The sequence below is a fragment of the Acanthaster planci genome, linkage group LG21 (genome assembly GCF_054643075.1).
Source record: "Acanthaster planci isolate LZ-2023a linkage group LG21, COTS_SCS, whole genome shotgun sequence".
In the NCBI taxonomy this organism is placed as follows: domain Eukaryota; kingdom Metazoa; phylum Echinodermata; class Asteroidea; order Valvatida; family Acanthasteridae; genus Acanthaster; species Acanthaster planci.
The window spans coordinates 4,568,996-4,589,519 of record NC_141797.1 but is presented as its reverse complement, the minus strand read 5'-3'; the positions used below and the strand labels follow the sequence as shown (position 1 = coordinate 4,589,519).

At 39.1% G+C, this 20,524-nt stretch overlaps 2 protein-coding genes across 7 annotated transcripts in view; one reads left to right on the top strand and one right to left on the bottom strand.

Annotated features, from left to right (window-relative positions):
- Positions 1-3,952, top strand: part of baz1b (bromodomain adjacent to zinc finger domain 1B) — an 81,696-nt gene extending 77,744 nt beyond the window's left edge. For all 5 annotated transcript variants that reach the window (XM_087130997.1, XM_087130996.1, XM_087130995.1 and 2 more), the window contains one exon: positions 511-3,952. In XM_087130997.1, the coding sequence (XP_086987123.1) occupies positions 511-714 (204 nt within the window). In that variant the 3' untranslated portion in view covers positions 715-3,952. The remainder of the gene's footprint in view (positions 1-510) is intronic.
- myg1 (MYG1 exonuclease) lies at positions 3,436-15,511 on the bottom strand. Of its 2 annotated transcripts, none has more exons than XM_022239318.2 (8): positions 15,316-15,511; positions 14,268-14,416; positions 12,543-12,648; positions 9,539-9,772; positions 8,103-8,181; positions 7,303-7,425; positions 6,056-6,237; positions 3,436-4,766 (listed from the first exon to the last, which is right to left on the bottom strand). In XM_022239318.2, the coding sequence occupies exons 1-8, from the start codon at positions 15,345-15,347 to the stop codon at positions 4,601-4,603; spliced, it is 1,071 nt and encodes a 356-aa protein (XP_022095010.1). In that variant the 5' UTR covers positions 15,348-15,511; the 3' UTR covers positions 3,436-4,600. The 2 variants fall into 2 exon arrangements, with proteins under 2 accessions (XP_022095010.1, XP_022095011.1); XM_022239319.2 differs by having other exon boundaries at positions 14,268-14,435; positions 15,316-15,507.
- Between the last annotated feature and the right edge of the window lie 5,013 nt (positions 15,512-20,524).

The window sequence follows — 20,524 nt, the reverse complement described above, 5'->3', positions numbered from 1 at the left end:
CTGTAGAGGCAAAATTCATGGGCCAACTTGACATCCGTTTTGGAGCCAATGTACTTGGAGTTGTCAACTTTCAAAATTTGGTCTGCACAAAAAGTTCGAGACCCAACTGCTGTGTGAAATTTATTGTTTGTGATTGGCTCCTGCCTGTCCAACCTTTCCATGTGTATTCAGTAGAAAAAAATATTTGACTGGAGGGGGATTTTAACCTGATGAGCCCTCCAGACGACTACTGGTGCTCTACCAACTGAGTTATCCAGCCCTGTTGGCAGCTTTTCTCATTTGTCAGTGCCGTATCTTTGTTCAGGGGTGCTAATCAGAAACCCCTAACATGAAATGTCACCTAGCCAGGGATTCCATCCCAAATACACAATGCAGCCTCTGAAAAAGTGGAGAGGGATCATGTTCAGGATAATATGGCTATTTACATACAAATCATCAAACTAGAGAAAAGGACCAAGTGCCGACTTCATTATAAGCATTCCTGTCAATTGTTCATGTGTATTTGCATAGAATGATGGGCATGTCAACCTCCAAGCCAAGAAGCTGGAGGATTTCTTCATCAATCTTCTCAAATGGAACCTACCACAAGCTGCAGAGGTCTGGCAGCAGTGCTCTTCCCAATCCAGGAGGTCCAACAGAAGTCAAATCTTTTGCAATGATGACCGCTCAGACCAGAGTTATGGCAGGCGATCATTACGACAGCAAAGTTATTGATGTCAGCTTTGTATGGACATTTTGTTTGTTTGTTGTTGAAACAGTTCATTAATCTTGTAGTACATGTATGTGTCAGTGAATGACTGGTTTATCTTGCTAATGGGAGAATGAACGATTGGGCCTGCTCTCACAAAATGAAGATGAAACTTGATATTCAGGTTCTGGTACATCATGCCTGCAGGTTCTAGAACACTGTAACAAATGAAAACGTTTGATTGAATGGAACCTTTTTGTTATACAGCTTTAGTTGATTCCGGGGGTATCTTTGGTTTACATCAGAGAATTTCTGAAAAGGAACCGTTTTAAGACAACTTGACAAAAGTCTCCAATTAATGCAGAAACTGACAGTTGTCAATTCTTCAATTTGTAAATTTGGGATACAAGGCACTTGTGAATGACATTTGGGCTGTCTTCGCCAGGTAAAAAACTGTTGGAAAGAAATTATGCATTGTAGGAGGACTTTTATACCCTGGACGTCAGTCGCAATGCAGAAGACAGCCAACCTGGGCTAACTGGTGTAAGAATAGTAATAGGATCAGAAGTCACTGACCCTCCCACAATTGCATGAAGGATACGGACTTACAAAATGGAACTCAGACATTGGCCACAGAAACTGTCCAGCAAACATTGTTTGATGCTATCAACAACGTTAAGGAAGACTTTTGCGAGTTAATTCATGAAAATGTTTTTCTATTATATTTTCATTTTAATTTGTTGTGATGTGATAGGTTGAATTTGATACTCTCACTGGTGCTGGAATGGTACAATAGTAAGCCATACATGCTGATACCAAGACCATGGTGGCATTTCCTTTGGCTAGTGCATGTACATGTACTAACATACATGACTGGAGTCTCCTTCCAATCTAGTCAGTATTGTCTACGTGAAATGTGTGATTATATGGCAGGTTTTTGATGACATTTGGGGAATCAGTAGGCAGGATTATTGTGAAATTAACCAGGATTGACTAGAAGTTTTCCTATGGTAGACACCAACATATATATATAACAAAGCAAAAGGGCATTTGGTAAAAAGAAAATTGAGTTTGGTCGCAAATTTGGCTATCATTCAAATTGTACTCCATGTACCTAGAATCTTGAGAGCAGGTCCCGGTGAAAACTCCCATTAGCAACGATGGACAAGTATTCGCAAAAAGTAGACATGTCTAATGAATTCTACAAACTTAAAAGTATGCACTCTTTCTGAACATTTTGGTCTTTTTTAGCGTTAGTTTCCAGGAGCCAAGCCAGGTTCTGTAATTCACAAAATGACTTTAGGAAATTTTGTGGTGAGTTCCATCCAGGGACTCTGCACTTTTATAAAATCTTTGGCATTTAAATTAAAAAATATTTTTATAACAAGAAAACAGTTTACCTCAACTATGAACAGTACAACATCCTATTTCAAGTTTTTGTAAAGTAATTCTTGAACCACTGAGTTTTTCTCCCCAAAGGTGACCATTAACAAATACATTTCTTAAAGATGGGTGATTTATTATAAATGCAGTTTTTACTTTACTAATATTGTTATTGTAATGTCCTATTGTATGCCTGGTACGTTAATTACTGAATCTGGAAAAGCTATAGTAGATCTGCTTGTAGTTTGTAAGGATGAAAAATGTACTTTTAAAAATGAAAACAAACAGGTGATATTTAAGTAATATATGAATTTCTTCAGCACTTATTTATGAATTTTTCACTACTGCTGTTACAGTTGCAGGCAGTGTTTTGAGGTTAATTTTTTCCAACACACGTTACAGAGGATGTTCCATAAAGCAGAGTTTGCTGTCTGCTGGGCTGCGGTATGCCCAGAATGCAAAGCTCTGTCCAGCAGCAGACCCCATTGAAACCGCGGCTGCATGGTGAATAGACTGTATGTGTGGTATGCACGAATCCTCACACTGTCAATGGTTAAGGGGTTAAACAAGCACAGTCCTACCAGTACATGTACATTAATTTTACAGAACCAGACACCTTTCCTTGTTACAAATAAGGCAGGTTGAAGTGGTAACTGTCAGCAATTGGTTGGTTTTGCCTGGTACCCGGATTAAGTTTGTGTACAGGTTACCAGGGATAATCAAGTGGATGACAAGTGGTTAATGATCATGCCCGTAAGAGTGATTCCTGATACGCTGTACCAGCAAGATGTTACCACTCACAGGCCTTAATGGGATTGCAGTCACTTTAGACTTTGTACCGTAAAATGGAATCCTAAAATGAAATATTAACAAGCAACATTGCTTGTGCCTAATGATGTGAGGAAGGCACATACATGTATTTCTCCTACAATTTGTAACATTTTTGCATGGGTGTTGGACACAGACTGCTGGTGTCACCTAAACCTGCCTGTCACCAGTCAAGGAGTATATCTGGATTGGATCTGACGAAGTAGCTCACTGTAGTGAGAGAGAGGCAGTGGCCAACAGACTGTGAGCACAACAGCAATAAAGGGAAGACATCTTGCAAACAGGTGGGATGTCACTGGCGAAATGCACCCGCACCCTTGTCCAAATTGATTTGTGGATTGATTTTTAAGTGACATGGGACTGATTCACTTCTAACTCTGACTCATACTATAGGAATTTGCATTAAGTAAGCAAAATTTACATTAAACACTTGTAGCAAAATGCTCAAGATAAAATGTTTACAGTTTTTGCTAATTCACATGAATGGATTTCACTCTTGGTATGAACCTGCCAGAGAAATATCACAGTACAAAGTATTCCTGTATCATTCACTCCAAACTTTATTGTGCTGTGCTGAGAAAAGTGCTGAACAGACTTGGGTGACGAGCAAAACCGAGTGCAAAACTACTCTTGAGTGGTAGTACTTTCCATCGAACTTTGGGTGGTAACCTGTTCTTGTTCATCCGTACGATCAATTTAAATTTGACCCATTACTGTAACAGGATTTTATTTTATACCCGTATACAGTAAGAAAAAGAGCTGTAGTTGAATGAATTTTAAGTAAACTGTAATTCTGTCAGACATTCGCACAATTGTTACTTGTTTTTAAAAGGCTCTGATTATAAAAAGAGGGATAGAATGAAAAGAATGGTGTCTTTTTTTGTAATTTAACCACTTCTGGTTACTGTGTCCCTCAGTAATTGTACAGGGCAAACTGCATCACATGCAATGTTACATAACTGCATAAAACCCCTTGCCTTTCACAGGGATATGTAATTTCATATGTAGTGCCATGTACAAAGACATTAAAACCATCATGACATGTTTAACTTCTACAGTGTGTGTTGTCTTTTATTAACATTGACCCAGTTTGAAAATATATGACCCTGGTTATCATGTTGTATTGACATCAGGTGTTTGCACTACATGCATTTTATTAATTCTTAGAAAACCAATTTTAGGGTAGTGGAAGCCCTGCAAATGGTAAAATGTTAAATACATACACATTTATTTTAGAATTGAGTTTACTGGTAACATGAATCTGTACTCAGTGCTGCATCTGGGACATGCGACAAAAAGACGACACCAGAATAGACCCCTAAAAATCAAGTTCCATTACATTGTTATTCTGATGCAGTTTTGTTAGCGCAATAATTTACAGAAAAAATGCCCTATTTTAAAAATCCAGTATAAATCATGGGAGGACCATTTACCTACCAAAATCAAACTCATTTCAACAACTGTTATTCCTTAAAAATGTTGCTTTGCAATTTATAGTAGCTCTCGGAAGTGAAATTGATAAAGTGAAACAGGTTCATCCTGTCAGTGAGTTCTTTGGATGTCTGCCTTTCCACCATACTGGCCTGATTCCCTCGGAGTGTTTCCGACACTGAAAAATCCTAGGCTTTTTATACTGAAGACATGCAAATTTCAAATTAGCTCTAAATGGGTATTAAACAAGTTCAACTGAAACTATGCTTCCTACTTGGCTTGGGCAAGTGACATTCTGGCCATCTGAAGGGCACCCTCATACGTCTCATTTCCACCAATGAAACCATTGGCATGGACGAAGATGCATCCTGCGATACCAGAGAGGGCACACAACTCCTCATTGCGGAGGCCACACCACTTCTCCAATAATGAGAGTCTTGGTTGAACAAAAAGAGATAGGTGTCAGTTCTTAGGCATGTTAGAATTTCTTTAAAATGCTTCCCTTTTGGTACACAATGAGGCTAAACTACTGGATTACCCTGGCCAGTTTAAAATACAGTAAACTCCAGCTAAGACGGTACTCTCGGGACTCAAGAAATTACGACGACTTGCGTGAATGCCAGCTTGTGTTATAAGTCATCTTTTTGGCGACTTACACATGTACATGTATTGCCTATGTACATTATGATTCCTTGCACTAATTCAATGGCTTTGATTTACCATGGTTTATTTCTACCTCCATGGTTGATCCCAGCAAATTCGTTCTCGCAAGCCACTTGCAAAGTTGCATTTCACATTGCGACTCGATAGTGCAGTACGTACAGGGTTCATGTATGTGATACAGTTATGGTAAAGAAAACACACTCATCCATATATATGCATTGGTTAAGTTTGTTCCATATAGTTTGGATACCACACCCAATGATTCTGACTACCCGACGAATCATTATCAAGGGTCGTCCGGGAATCTTTGGGCAGGGAACCAGACTATGTTCAATAAGGCATCCCCCCAAAATGGACAGAATGCATGCGTGTAGCACTAGAGGGGTCACTGGTATTGATGTACTCATGCTGACACGCGCACGGGACTTGTTACTTGACACTCCTTGGCAACCGCAGCGAAGGAATCCGATACGGAAGCATGTTTTTTTTTAATGCCGACTTACACAAAGGAATTTTTTGTGGTTCTGTAGAAAAGGGACCAAGAGAAACATGCCGACATATACGAAATGACGACGTATAAATGCCGACTTAGAAATGAATTTTGAATGGAAATGCATTACATGCAGTCGGGACTTTTGTCAAATGGCCGACTTGGACAATATGATGGATTATGCGATGACGACTTAGTCGGAGTTTACTGTAATTTGGATTCCGCATCTCAGTGAAAAACATTTTAATATTGCACAACCTCAGTCTACAAACCTCTTGAAGCAACAGCAAATATTAAAGGCAAGCATTTGTAATTAACATTCAATGTCAACGACATTTTTCTCTTGTCATCCACAAAAGAGTAGCATACCCTTAGATGAACATGTAATATCAGATCCAAGCCATGCGTTCTCTGTAAATGACTTTGTGTTGGGCCATTTTTTATCAAAAAACGCAGGAACTTCCAAGTAAAAATCCTGGCATAAAAATTTGGCTTCCTTAATCCCTACTTCAAAAGAATTGCCATCCATCATCAAAAATTCTGACTGGCCATGACTTAGTCATATTCCCTACCTGTTGGTAAATGAATTACTGGAGACAGGGACACATTGCACCCTCCACTTTCCATTCTGGTCTGTGTACAGGACATACTTGATGGATTTATCAATCTTCTTGGATTCTTCCAGGGCAAACAGGTGCTCCTTCCATGGGCATCCACCTTGCTGAAAGACTAACACTTCACCACTACTATCCACCTGAGAGATCCCATCAAAACAAGGATAGAAATTCAGAAAATAACTGGTTTCATAGCTGAAGGAACTTGCTATGTGTACGTGTATATGTCTTTCAGAAGACCATTATTTACCAACTGACCTAATTAATGACGTGCAGATGCATTTTTGTCTAGAACCTTATTTGGTGTATTATCAAGTGAAAAAATGTAAGTAAATGGATAGGAAAACAAATAGAAAAGCAAATTTCTATTTTTCAAGGAGGTTTCTAAACACAGAAGTTGACAAAATTCAGTTTGGGTACTTTTCGTCATATGTGATTTATCTAACAGCTCTCTTGCACCAGGTTTCTCAGTAACTAGTTTTAATAACTGGGCAAAGTTGGAGACACCAATATCTTATTTACCAGCTGCGGTGCATACATGTATATGCTCTCTCAGGGAAGTATTTGAAAACATCAGGGAACTGTTCATATCACAAACTTGCAAGAAACATCTACCCATAATTTAAATTACTTGACCTGGATGTTAGTCCTTTGACACTGAACCCATTCAGTTAAACCCCCTCACCACATTTGTTGCCTGGTTGTTCAATTTCCAGTTGTAGCCACCTCTAATTGTACCCTCAAAAAATCACACTTTCTGATCACCAAAAAGCTAAAATAATCTCACCAACATGTACATGTAGCAAGATATCATGGCACACATTCATTAAAAACTCAGATGATGATGTGAAAAACAAAACAAGATTTAAAAAGATAAAAAACAACTTGTTTAAGAACAGTAAAATATCATGGCAGCCATGTCAACAGCGCCCGCTTCAATCCTATCAAACAAAAGCAACAAAAGGGGCTGGATTGTAGCTAATGAGCCAGTTCAGAATTAAAAGAGGGCACGCCTAAAATAAAGTGTGTCTTTTGGATCTGCATAAGGGCCTTCCAGGGTCTGCTCCGAGTACAGCCCTGAGCAGACTTGTGCATGTACCTTTTTCCTGAACAACCTTGATTCTTTAGAACACCAAACTAGCTCATCACCTTCTTCAACTTGCTACGTTTAAAAGTTAAGTACAAGGTTTGCAATCGCACTGAACCTCAAAACGTCTATCAATGGCACTTTCCACTAATTCCCTGGCCGGCCACCAGCTGTTGCTGTAGTAGTTGACTCTGTCCAGAAATTCTAAGCCAGTCAGCTCCATAGCTTTTTGGAAGCCACCCTTGGAACAAAGCAGAGGAAATCAAGTTGGCTTTCAAAAGTTGTGAAGGCCACTTAAAAGGGTCTGACTAACATGTACATGTACATGTAAGTTCAGTTGATTTGGTTTTGCCTCAAAGGAATGACAAATTGAGAAACCCAAACCTTCAGTACAAAAATGTGATAAAAAATAACAACTATACATGTAGCCAATGATTTGAGCCACCTCAAGATGAGTCATCTTGCATACAAGGCATGCATGACATACATGTACATGTACTGTCATCATTGGCCAAACAATTCCCTACTGCAACAACATGTATGGCCTCTTGGACAAGGAATGTCACTGCAATGGCTGTTCCTTTCCACTATTACCTTAATCACTGAACAGTTGTAAAATTGGCTCCTACCATACTACCATTTTAAAACAGTTTTTGCGTTTCCTTTGTCATAACCACCGATAATGTAAAGATTAGCAATCGGTAAAGGGTACAAATCCTGAAGTTCTGCCACTGCTGAAGAACTTTTTTATTCCCTCTAAAAGAGTTGTACATTTTTCATATAAATCTTGTTATTTTGAGCAACGAGAGTGTTATTAATCCTAACCCCCCTTGGGTGTATGCAAAATCAGAGAGTTTGGGACTGTTAGAGCTATCTGAGCATGATTAGTCAGTTGGCTGTTTTCAGACGTTTCATTACCTCTTCATCAGGGTTGAGGTCCATCCAATCTGGATTGAGGTGCTTGACCCTGGAACTCAGATTGGTTGTGATCAAATACCTAAAAGGAAAAAGAGGTAGCTGAGCATGTGTGTACATGTGCAAACTGGATGAATGTTTGTTAAATTTCATTCATTTCAACTTTTTCCTCAACAAAACGAAAATCCTTTTTTCCCAATGCTTTGGTTATCCAGGTACATGTAGATGTACTGACTAATTGGAAAATTTGGTTAACTCACGTGATATAATAAATTTTTTTTTACAATTTTTTGCACAAAGGAAAGTCCTTGAAAATTTGTGGGATGATTAAAGATTTTTTTCCTTATGATAAATCTATCATGTGAAGATGTGATGACATAAATACTTTACATGTAAATGCACTTTTGGATCCAATTTTGGATTTTTTCTTTTTATTTTCTTCTATGTACCATTTTGCTGGTGTTTCAACCTCATAAATATAAGGAGGACATGTGTATCCTTTGAAAGTGTCATACTGTAGGATATCATGTAAGACTTCCTTAAAGATGTACCGTATACTTCACCAATGAGTATCTATTTTATAAAATTAAGATTTATCATGTGTAAAGGTGGAAGAATGTTCTACATATACGTGAAAATGATGGTACAAATATTTAAGGGTAGTGTCATGTAGCAAATGACACAACCTTAAAGGTGCGCTCCTCCCAGGTTAATATCTAATAAATTGCAATCAAATGGAATGTTGGTATTTTCAGACAAGAAAATTTACAATTACAAGATTACAAAATTAAAGTTACAAAAAATTTATTGTGACATCATGTCATGAAACCATTTGGCATATTACACTATGAACATACACGTACATGTATTTCCCCTTTAAAAATCCCTTGATATGCATGTATCATTTTGTCATGAAATTAATCTCCAAGGGTTTTTTACATGTACTTGTAATCTTGCCAGGGAGTTTTCACAAGTTTTTAACTTTAGGGAATTTTAAGGGGAGATGATGTTCATACTGTCGTGTCACCTTAAAAATGCATGTCAACGGACCCAGGTTGATGTTAATAGACACAAATTTAAAATACATGTACCACTTTTAAATCTATCACGCACATTAACAATGAGAAAAGGCTGGAAAACTCAGTGTTTGTCATGTGACGAACAAAACATCTTTTACTCTTCGTACTTACATGTAATCCTTTTTATTCAGTTGGAGGAACTGAGTGCACTCATTTCAAAGGCCACAAATGATGGAAAGAGTGCATCTGATATTACTTTTAAATGCCTGTGGTCCTACATGTATATGGATACAACTAATTTTCATCTAAATGCGCACAACTCAAAGCAATATGAGCACCGGGCCCCTGACAGCTGTAACTGCATTTCACTCACTGAGAGAGTACACATAGAGGTACCGTCATTCTATTGATTTGAAATACCTTGGTTTTTCATCACACTGTGCAATGCCATTATCAATGGCATCAATCTCTTCCATAAAGTTCTCGTAGACCTTGTCAAAGATGGCTTGCACCTTGCTGTCATCTGCGTCTGCAATGCTTTTGATGGATCGCAATATGCGCTCCCCAAAGTGAAGGTACACCAGTCCAGCACTGCTTAGTTTGGTCATCCATGGCTTATCAGGCCAAAGTGAGTTCATGGAATGTGAGAATGACCTAAATGAGAGCAACAGGTAGTTAAGAGAATTAGGACATTGCAACAGCAGTATTCACAAAGGGCACTACTACTGCTTAGAGAAGCATACATGTATACTGTAGTCTTTTTATTAGGAGTGTGTTATTTGGGAATACTACAATGTACAGGTACATGAAGACATGCACTGATGTTCCCAAACAATCGTGGACGTTAAACAAAAGAATTAATGATCGTCCACGATCCCCAATTCGTCCATGATTGCCAAACATGTACAAAACATATTAGAGGCCTTCCAAAAAAGTTTAAGTATGAACAAAAGAGGACAATAGGAACGCCCACGATTGCCAAAAAAAACCATGTTTGTGGAGCTGTCCAGGATCCTCTGAAATCCTCCGATTTTCAACTTTTCTGCAAAGTGGAGGAATTTGGAAGATTCAGGGTGTATGGCAAAAACTCATGGCTGATTTTGAAGGATGCCCATGCATGTACATGAAGGTCGTGGATCAGACCTTGTGTTGCTTTTACCAAGTCAAGCACAAATTCAGCCCATTATTTCGTTTGAATCAACTGCACAGCTCAAGAGTGCCATTCACACTGCCTTAACATAATGAAAGGAATTACCAGAGGATTTTGAAGGATTTTTGCTAGTTAGGCACACCTCCAAATGACATTTTCAAGAGACTTTGGAGGATTTGGGCTGAATGCAATTTTTTTAAAGTTGAAAATCGGAGGATTTCAGAGGATCCTGGACAGCTCCTACCTAATAAAAAGGCCTAGGGGGATTAGGGTTAAGGAACATAATGTCCCTAACGAACACAAATAATCTGTGATGATGCACATGTAAAAAGGCAAGTGAGATGAGAGATATTCACCTACAGTACTTACATTGCATAAATCAAAAGCAGCTAGTACATGTAAGTAACAATCATTTTGGATTGTCTTCAGGTAATTCCAATATTCAAACACGAACAAATTCAAGTTAAAACAAAGGTAAAGTGTAGAATATGACAAATTCAAGTTAAAACAAAGGTAAAGTGTAGAATATGACAAATTCAAGTTAAAACAAAGGTAAAGTGTAGAATATGACTCTTCATTGCTACTGGTACATTTCCTTATCATGGGAAAAAACTTTTAAAAGTATAACTCTGCTCAATAAATCAGCTCTTTTGACAATTTTACGAATAGAACTCTGCCAAATTTCCAAATATTTGATGGATTATCAAATACTTGATTGCTATTTTTTAACATTTGAACGCAAAATTCATGAAAAACAAGGAAGAATTTTCTTTCTGAAATGAGAAAAATCACACTATGGGGGCTTGTTTCAAGCAGATTCCAGACACTTGAAGGCAGCTGATACATGTACATGTAGTCCAACAGCCCTAGAATATGAAAATAGCTTTAAAAACAAATATGACTGTGTTAAGGTAGTATTCTTAGTACTAATGGCGCAAACTTTGTTTAAATAAAATATGACAAAACCGTCATGACAATATTTACGCTTGAAATTGAACAACTGGAGGTCCAAAGAGGAAGATATGGATATGGCACAAATTGTGGTGACGGGAACATGATTTATTGCAACAATATTGTTAAATCTTTGCTAAATTGTGGCTTGAGATCCTAAAGGTATGTGCGTTTATTGCGACTTATGGTTCACCAACAATCTGCCAGCCAGTACGGCCAAATATTTGCTAGAATTGAAGGTCAAGTGTTCAAATAGCCAATTATTCAAATTAATTTTCATAGCACTATTTACAAGTATGAATAAAGGGAAACCAATGTTTTCCTTTCACAAATTTGAATTTGCCATCTCTAGTTTCATTGTTCCTGCATTGTATCTTATGAACATGTGTGGTATAAATCTTGTTATGACTATTACAGTTTCCATCATTGCCATTCAAACAAAGGGAACCTCACAAGTTGGTCATGTTGAGCTAAATGTATGTGTACTCTAACCACGAACCATGTCACTTCATTCAATAGCGTCAGTACTACATCATCCCAAGGCTCTCATCCTCTTTGATTAAAGACATCTGTTAAGTATTCTTTGATGGCCCTTTGTTGCCTTTCTGAACCTGTCTTTTCATCATGGCTGGTTTTAATTGAAAAAAAAAAGGTTGGACAGCCTATGTTCAAATCATTGCACAATCTTTCCTGAAGAGAGACTGTGCAAAGACAGAACTGTTATGCCCTATCACTTTTCTGAGTTGCAAATTGTATTATACAGTACTGCTCAGAAATATGGGGCCTTTTTGCGATCAATTTACTGCAAAGAATTCTTCCCGAATTGGGTGCAATCTCAAAAGTAACACTTGTCCAGGGAGTCCTTTTTTTCGCGAAGGGTAAGGCCAATTCACGAAGACTCAGCCACCGAAGTAAGGGAGAAACACAAAGCACTGTTTGCAAAACTGTGGGCCCCTCTTTGCGAATGATATGCGACCATAAGCTGGAATTCGCAAATGATGCCTAACGTTGAAACACACATAATGCCTAGACCTTCAGAGCTTGCAACAGAAACAGGGGGTTTTTCATTATGCACCTGGTTTTAATCGTCCCATGAGAGTCGTTAAAACATGGGTTTCATGACCAAACACTTCGCCAACGTTCAAAGAACAGCATGCCATTTTTTGGGTATTTTTTAATGGCAGACCTACTCTTTTAATATATTGGCAATACTTTTATACTGCATCTTCCAATTCTGGGCATTATTTTGTTAGTAACTTGTGAAGGTTTTTCGAAAATATCCACAAAGTGATTACTGGCTATGTTCACCTATAAAGTACATACCTTTGGTGATGATCATATCTGTGCTTGGTGGGGTCATAGACACCACCAACATCCACCACAATATCACACATATCTAGAACTGCCTGATTCCTTGTTCGTATTATTTCTGAGGGAAAAATGGAGCAACATGATGAAAGAATGCTGGATACAGGAAAGCAAAGTAAAATAAGCCAAAGTAAACGAGAGTCAAAACCTCTGCAAAAGAAGCATACATGTAAATGTAATTATGTACATTATTTGGGTATTAAAAAAGTAAACTGCTAAAGGTTCTGTTGGCAAAGTACCGGTGTGATGTCATCACGTCGCCCCTACCCACTTGTGCTTAATTGTTGTATCACAGTGCACTCAAGCAAACTGCCTTATTTATAACCTTATCTTTTAATTCGTAGACACTCATCTTTTTCCGAATGTGTTATCCAAATACCTGATCTATGCCTTTTTTCAACATCATGATCATAATTAAAAAGCAAGCCCTACAGGTACATGTACTGTATGTAGTTTAATTTTATGACAAAAATGCTACTACAATGAACGTAGTAGAAAATCTGAAAAATAGTCGTAAAATTTGTGGAAAATGCGAAAATATTGATGAAACAACATTTGCCACTGATTCAGATGAGATTCGCTTTTTCAACAGACTTCAGTTGGATTACTTGGAAGAGAACATAATTTGCCACTAATTCAGATGAGATTTAACTTTTCAACAGGCTTTATGGGCATCATTTGCCACTGATTTAGACAAGATTTGATTTTGAACAGGCTTTAGATTGAAGAGGGACATTCAATTCAAATCAAGGATGATCTGGGGCTACAAAAATATTAACAATCAGTGACTTTAAGAGATTTACATGTACAAGTGTACTGTATCTCCATTATGCTTATCACGATGTGTTTAGATGCAGGTTATCAAGAATATTATGCAAAGCATACTGTTCAAGCAAAATCATCACATGTTCATGTTTCATTCACAGTTCATTCATTTAACCACTTTCTGCCTGGTGCTTTCAAAGCCCTGTAAAGATAATGGTGAGGTGTTGCATAATTTCCTTTGTTCCCAGTGAATGCGAGTGGCGTCTTTTCAAATGCGGATCAGCATGCAGGGCTGCTGCATGAGTCAGTCATCAATGTGGCCCTGGAATGCTCTTGTCCATGGTGCTAATCCGTGGCCACACTATGCCCAAAACAGTGGTATACTGTTTAAAAACAGCGACAGAATTACGAAAAATGCAAGCCGAAAAATGATGGCAATGCCCAGCAGCAGGTCTTTTGTTTTGAGTATGTGTCTTTTTTTACAAGGACCAGCTCTTTTGTCCCATTTCCGGCAGCCCGACTCTGCGTATAAACCCATGGTGCCCAAAATGGGGTTCCCCAGCAGGAAGTGGTTAAAATTGATAACGATAGCACAGTCCAGAGCAAACAAAATATGTTTTTACTGTAAATTCGTGTACCTGATTTACCTGAAGTTGCATTTGCCTGGATTTCAATTCAGCTCAAAATGTACTCTGGTCCACAAACCTACATGGACATGTACTTGTGCATGTTTATCAAAACTACTCAAAAGCATTTATGCATTGACATGGCAGTGTGATGAATTGACGTTGCCATAAATGTTAGGACCTCAGAGATGTAAAATCTCTGTAAAAAGAGAAAATCCAGAACCAACCCCTTCCCCATGATAAACAAAGCTACAAGTGTATCAGCAAAAGCATGGCAGTGTACATGTACCTGCATCTTTGTTCTCTGGCAGCTGACGCAGTAGAAAACAAGCGAGGGCTTCATCACAGTGGAAAGTTCCATTGTGAGTTCCTATTCTCCGACGAGTGCAATGTCGCTTTGCATCACTGTTTCCACAGTTCATCTCTGTCATCTTGTGACTGCAGATGAAGAGAAAGGCTAGACAAAAATAAGAGTGAGATTAAAATCAGATGGAACAGTTCCATCACTCATCCTTTTCAGTCTACAGAAAATTTTAAAAATCCATCTGCCCTCTTGGGAAAATCCACTGACTCGAAAATAGAGCCATCAACTTGATAAAATTGGGACAAAACACTCTTACTACATGTACGTACATGTCCTTGGCCAGCACGCCTATAATTGGCCCAACAAATTGGGCTGTAGTAGCTCTCTTTTACAATGTCTCTTAATGTCGCCACCACAGCCCTACTTCAGGGTCCAGTCCACTAATTCAAGCCCCATTGAAAACAGTGTAAAATCAGCACTGTTCAGGGCCCAATAACATGCACGCCAACATCCCTGAGATTTCTGAAACACAAATTAAATTCTTGTCTGGTCACTTATCTTTCAATTTCTTATCAATTTTTGTGGGTTAACCAATTACATTTTTAATTATTCCCACAGAACAAAATCACCCCCAAAAAAGTGATTTTTACAAAGTCTCATTGCAGCCATTTTTCAAGTGGCAACCCTCAACTTTCTGGGGCACTTAGTACTTAGGACCATTTTTCAACCTTAGTTTTTAGCTCTTCTGCTCTCATATGAAAGCTCAAAGACCCAGGGAGTTGATCCCGGCAACGATTTACACAATCTAATCATTTTGGGGGCCAAACAATCTCCTTTTTCAAAAGATACTGTGGGGTGGGGGCAGTTTTAATGCTAGTAATGAGCTGGTCAGAAATTCTCACTTGAATTAGTGGTCTGCACCCTTCAACTTTCAAGGCATGTCTTAAATGCCTGAAATCTAAACTACAGGATTGTCACATACTTTGAATCCTAATATCTTCTGAAATGACAATGACACGACAATTTTACTTACACTGGCGTATTCTTCAGAGTTTGGACTTTCATACGAGCACCCGAAAGCTTTCCAAAGTCGTAAATTTCCGACGTATGGCGCCTTGAAAAACCCGGCCTAGTAGTATCACATGCGGACCACAGGCGGCGCCATTTTGAAAAGCGAAAGCAGCCCCTCTTTCGTCGAAAGTAAGTCAGGCAGGGCTCCCGACAGGTGCAGCGACGCATAATTTATGTCGTCACAGTATTGCTTAGTTATAACCAAAGATCGTATAGCGCCGCGTGGCGGTACCTTCGGCGCTATACTATCTTTGGCCGAGTTCGGGCGACGGTTTGTTCCCATACCATGTGTTCAAGAACAGCTCGATTTGTTGTTCGTGGGTCATCCGATGTACAGCGTAAGGAACTGGAGAAGTGCGTGCGATTCGAACTTGAAACGCTAGTTGCATCCAGGGGGAATGAACGGGGATTTTTCCTCCATTCAGAACTGAATCTGCTTGCCCTGAAGCTCAGTTACAGAAAGCTCGGCATTCATATATTTCAGAGCACTGATTTAATCTTATGTTATTATAACATGCTACTAGTTGAAGCGTGGTTAAAGTATATGGCTGCTATAACCCCCACCCCACCCCATGTTGTCGATAGGCTACTGTAGATCTTATACCGCTGTCAGAGTGAATGTGCCAGTGGAATACCCGAGTTCAGCCCTGTACAAAGAAACACCATATAGGCCTATATTCGATCTTGAAGGATGTGAAATTATCCAGATCTCACAATCGTGGTGTCATCTGAAAGGGCAATCGTGGTGTTATCTGAACTGGGACATGCTCCTCCTTCTATTCATGGAAGATTCCTATCCATATGTGCTTTAGTTTCGGAAAAATCTGCCGAAGAAAGCGAATGTTTGCGTGCAACTGCTTGATTTTCTTGCGTAACTCACATGTCCTCCACTATCACAGTTCAGTCGCGCGCAAAGAAGGCTCCGTATATGCGATTCTGAAAAATCAAAAATTCTTTAAGATCTGAATATGATGATGTCATCTGAAAGGGCACACGCTCCTCTTTCGATTTACGCTAGTTTCACATCTATCTGTGCCTTAGACACTTAAATATCTCCAAAAGAAGGCGCGAGATCGTGTGGAAATGCTTGATTTTTGTGCGTAAATCTGACAAGCTCTCCACTATCATATCCGAGTTCAGCCCGGGAAAAGAAGGCTCCGTATATGTGATTTTAAAAAATCAAAAAGTTTTCCAGATCTGACATTCATGGTGTCAACTTAAACAGCACATGCTCCTCTTTCGATTCATTCAAGTTTCATATCCACATGTGCCTTGGATACGGAAATATCAGCAAAAGAATGCGTATGTTTGCGTGCAAATGCTTGATTTTCTTGCATATAATCTCACATGCTCTCCACTATCCTAGTTCAGCAGAAAGCAAAGAGAGCTCCGTATATGCGATTCTGAAAAATCAAACATTTTCCAGATCTGACAATCTTGGTGTTTTCTTTAAGGGCACATGCTCTTCTTTCGATTCATGTAAGGTTCATATCAGTATTTGCCTTAGATACCAAAATATTTTCAAACGAAAGCGTATGTTTGTGTGCAACTGCTTGATTTTTTGCTTAAATCTGACATGCTCTCCACTATCCGTGTTCATCCCAGCTCAAAGAAAGCTCTGTATATGCGATTTTGAAAAATGAAAAATTCTTTTAGATAAGACAATCGCAGTGTCATCTCAAAGGCCACATGCTCCTCCATCGATTCAAGCAAGATTCATCTCCACATGTACTTTAATTTTAGAAATACTCGCAAAAGAAAGTGCGAGTGTGTGTGCAACTGCTTGATTTTTTGCGTATTTTATGCTCTCCATTATCTATGTTAATCTCAGCTCAAAGAAGACTCCGTATATGCGGTGATAAAAAATGCAAAATTCTTTTCGATCTGACAATCAGGGTGTCATCTTAAGGGGCACATGCTGCTCTTTCGCTTCATGCAAGATCGATCTCCACATGTGCTTTAGTTTCGGAAATATCGGCAAAAGAAAGCGCGAGTTTCTGTGGAAATGCTTGATTTGTTGGGGTAAATCTGACATACTCCCACTTGCCGTGTTCAGCCCCGTCTCAAACAAGGCTCCGTATATGCGATTCTGGAAAATTCAAAAATTCTTACAGATCTGACAATCGTGGAGTCATCTTACAGGGTACATGCTCTACATTCGCTTCGTGCAAGATTCATCTTCATATGTGCTTTAATTTCGGAAATATTGGAGAGAGAACGTGCGTGTTTGTGTGGAAATGCTCGATTTTTTAACGTAAATCTCACATACTCACACTAGTCGTGTTTAGCCCCGCCTCAAAGAAGGCTCCATATATGCAATTCTAAAAATCAAAATTCTTTTAGATCTGACAATCGTGGTGTCATCTTAAAGGGCACATTCTCCTCTTTCCATTCATGATAGATTCATCTCCACATGTGCTTTAAATCCGCAAATATCGGCAAAAGAAAGCGCGAGTTTGTGTGGAAATGCTCGATTTTTTGGTGTAAATCTGACATACTCGCACTTCTCGTGTTCAAGCCGAACTCAAAGAAGGCTCCGTATATGCAATTCTTAAAACTCAAAAATTCTTTTAGATCTGACAATCGTGGTGTCATCTTAAAGGGCACATGCTCCTTTTTCCATTCGTGATAGATTCGTCTCTACATGTGCTTTATTTTCGGGAATTTCGGCAAAAGAAAGCGCCAGTTTGTCTGGAAATGCTTGATTTTTGGTGGTAAATATGACATGCTCTCCAGTATGCGAGTTCAGCCCGGGAAAAGAAGGCTCCGTATATGCGATTCTGAAAAATAAAAAATTCTTTTAGATCTGACAATCGTGGTGTCATCTTACAGGGCATTTGCTTTTCTTTCGATTTGTGAGAGATTCATCTCCATGTGTGCTTTAGTTTCGGAAATATCTGGAAAAGAAAGCGCAACTTAGTGTACAAATGCTCGATTTGTTTGCGTAAATCTCACGTACTCGCACTTCCCGTGCTCAAGCCCAACTCAAAAAAGGCTCCGTATATGCGGTGATGAAAAAGCAAAAATTCTTTTAGATCTGGCAATCGTGGTGTCATCTTCCAGGGCACATGCTCCTCTTTCGCTTCGTGCAAGATTCATCTCCATATGAGCTTTAGTTTCGGAAATATCTGGAAAAGAAAGCGCAAGTTTGTGTGGAAATGCTTGATTTTTTGGGGTAAATCTGACAGGTTGTCCACTAGGCGAGTTCAGCCCGGGAGAAGAAGGCTCCGTATATGCGATTCTGAAAAATCAAAAATTCTTTTAGATCTGACAATCGTGGTGTCATCTTACAGGGCACATGCTCTTCTTTCGAGTCATGAAAGATTCATCTCCATATGTGCTTTAGTTTCGGAAATATCTGGAAATGAAAGCCCGAGTTTGTGTACAAATGCTCGATTTGTTTGCGTAAATCTCACGTACTCGCACTTCCCGTGCTCAAGCCCAACTCAAAGAAGGCTCCGTATATGCGGTGATGAAAAATCAAAAATTCTTTCAGAACTGACAATCGTTGTGTCATCTGAAAGGGCACATGCTTTTCTTTCGATTCGTGAGAGATTCATCTCCATATTTGCTTTAGTTTCGAAAATATCTGAAAAAGAAGGCGCGAGTTTGTGTGGAAATGCTTGATTTTTTGGGGTAAATCTGACAGGCTGTCCACTAGCCGAGTTCAGCCGGGGAGAAGAAGGCTCCGTATATGCGATTCTGAAATATCAAAAATTCTTTTAGATCTGACAATCGTGGTGTCATCTGAAAGGGCATTTGCTTTTCTTTCGATTCGTGAGAGATTCATCTCCATGTGTGCTTTAGTTTCGGAAATTTCTGGAAAAGAAAGCGCGAATTTGTGTGGAAATTCTTGATTTTTTTGGGGTAAATCTGACAGGCTTTCCACTATCCGAGTTCAGCCCTGGAGAAGAAGGCTCCGTATATGCGATTCTGAAAAATCAAAAATTCTTTCAGATCTGACAATCGTGGTGTCATCTGAAAGGGCATTTGCTTTTCTTTCGATTCGTGAGAGATTCATCTCCATGTGTGCTTTAGTTTCGGAAATATCTGGATAAGAAAGCGCGAGTTTGTGTGGAAATGCTCGATTTTTTGGTGTAAATCTGACATACTCGCACTTCTCGTGTTCAAGCCGAACTCAAAGAAGGCTCCGTATATGCAATTCTTAAAACTCAAAAATTCTTTTAGATCTGACAATCGTGGTGTCATCTTAAAGGGCACATGCTCCTTTTTCCATTCGTGATAGATTCGTCTCTACATGTGCTTTATTTTCGGGAATTTCGGCAAAAGAAAGCGCCAGTTTGTCTGGAAATGCTTGATTTTTGGTGGTAAATATGACATGCTCTCCAGTATGCGAGTTCAGCCCGGGAAAAGAAGGCTCCGTATATGCGATTCTGAAAAATAAAAAATTCTTTTAGATCTGACAATCGTGGTGTCATCTTACAGGGCATTTGCTTTTCTTTCGATTTGTGAGAGATTCATCTCCATGTGTGCTTTAGTTTCGGAAATATCTGGAAAAGAAAGCGCAACTTAGTGTACAAATGCTCGATTTGTTTGCGTAAATCTCACGTACTCGCACTTCCCGTGCTCAAGCCCAACTCAAAGAAGGCTCCGTATATGCGGTGATGAAAAAGCAAAAATTCTTTTAGATCTGGCAATCGTGGTGTCATCTTACAGGGCACATCCTCCTCTTTCGCTTCGTGCAAGATTCATCTCCATATGAGCTTTAGTTTCGGAAATATCTGGAAAAGAAAGCGCAAGTTTATGTGGAAATGCTTGATTTTTTGGGGTAAATCTGACAGGTTGTCCACTAGGCGAGTTCAGCCTGGGAGAAGAAGGCTCCGTATATGCGATTCTGAAAAATCAAAAATTCTTTTAGATCTGACAATCGTGGTGTCATCTTACAGGGCACATGCTCTTTTTTCGAGTCATGAGAGATTCATCTCCATATGTGCTTTAGTTTCGGAAATATCTGGAAATGAAAGCCCAAGTTTGTGTACAAATGCTCGATTTGTTTGCGTAAATCTCACGTACTCGCACTTCCCGTGCTCAAGCCCAACTCAAAGAAGGCTCCGTATATGCGGTGATGAAAAATCAAAAATTCTTTCAGAACTAACAATCGTTGTGTCATCTGAAAGGGCACATGCTTTTCTTTCGATTCGTGAGAGATT

What these genes read in the sequence shown, in the direction of transcription:
- myg1 (XM_022239318.2), bottom strand. Translation starts at nt 15,347, where the DNA reads ATGAAAGTCCAAACTCTGAAGAATACGCCAGT. An exon ending in ACTCTGAAGAATACGCCAGT is followed by an intron (nt 14,417 to 15,315) that starts GTAAGTAAAATT and finishes CTTCATCTGCAG; the next exon opens with TCACAAGATGACAGAGATGA. An exon ending in CAGTGTGATGAAAAACCAAG is followed by an intron (nt 8,182 to 9,538) that starts GTATTTCAAATC and finishes TTTTCCTTTTAG; the next exon opens with GTATTTGATCACAACCAATC.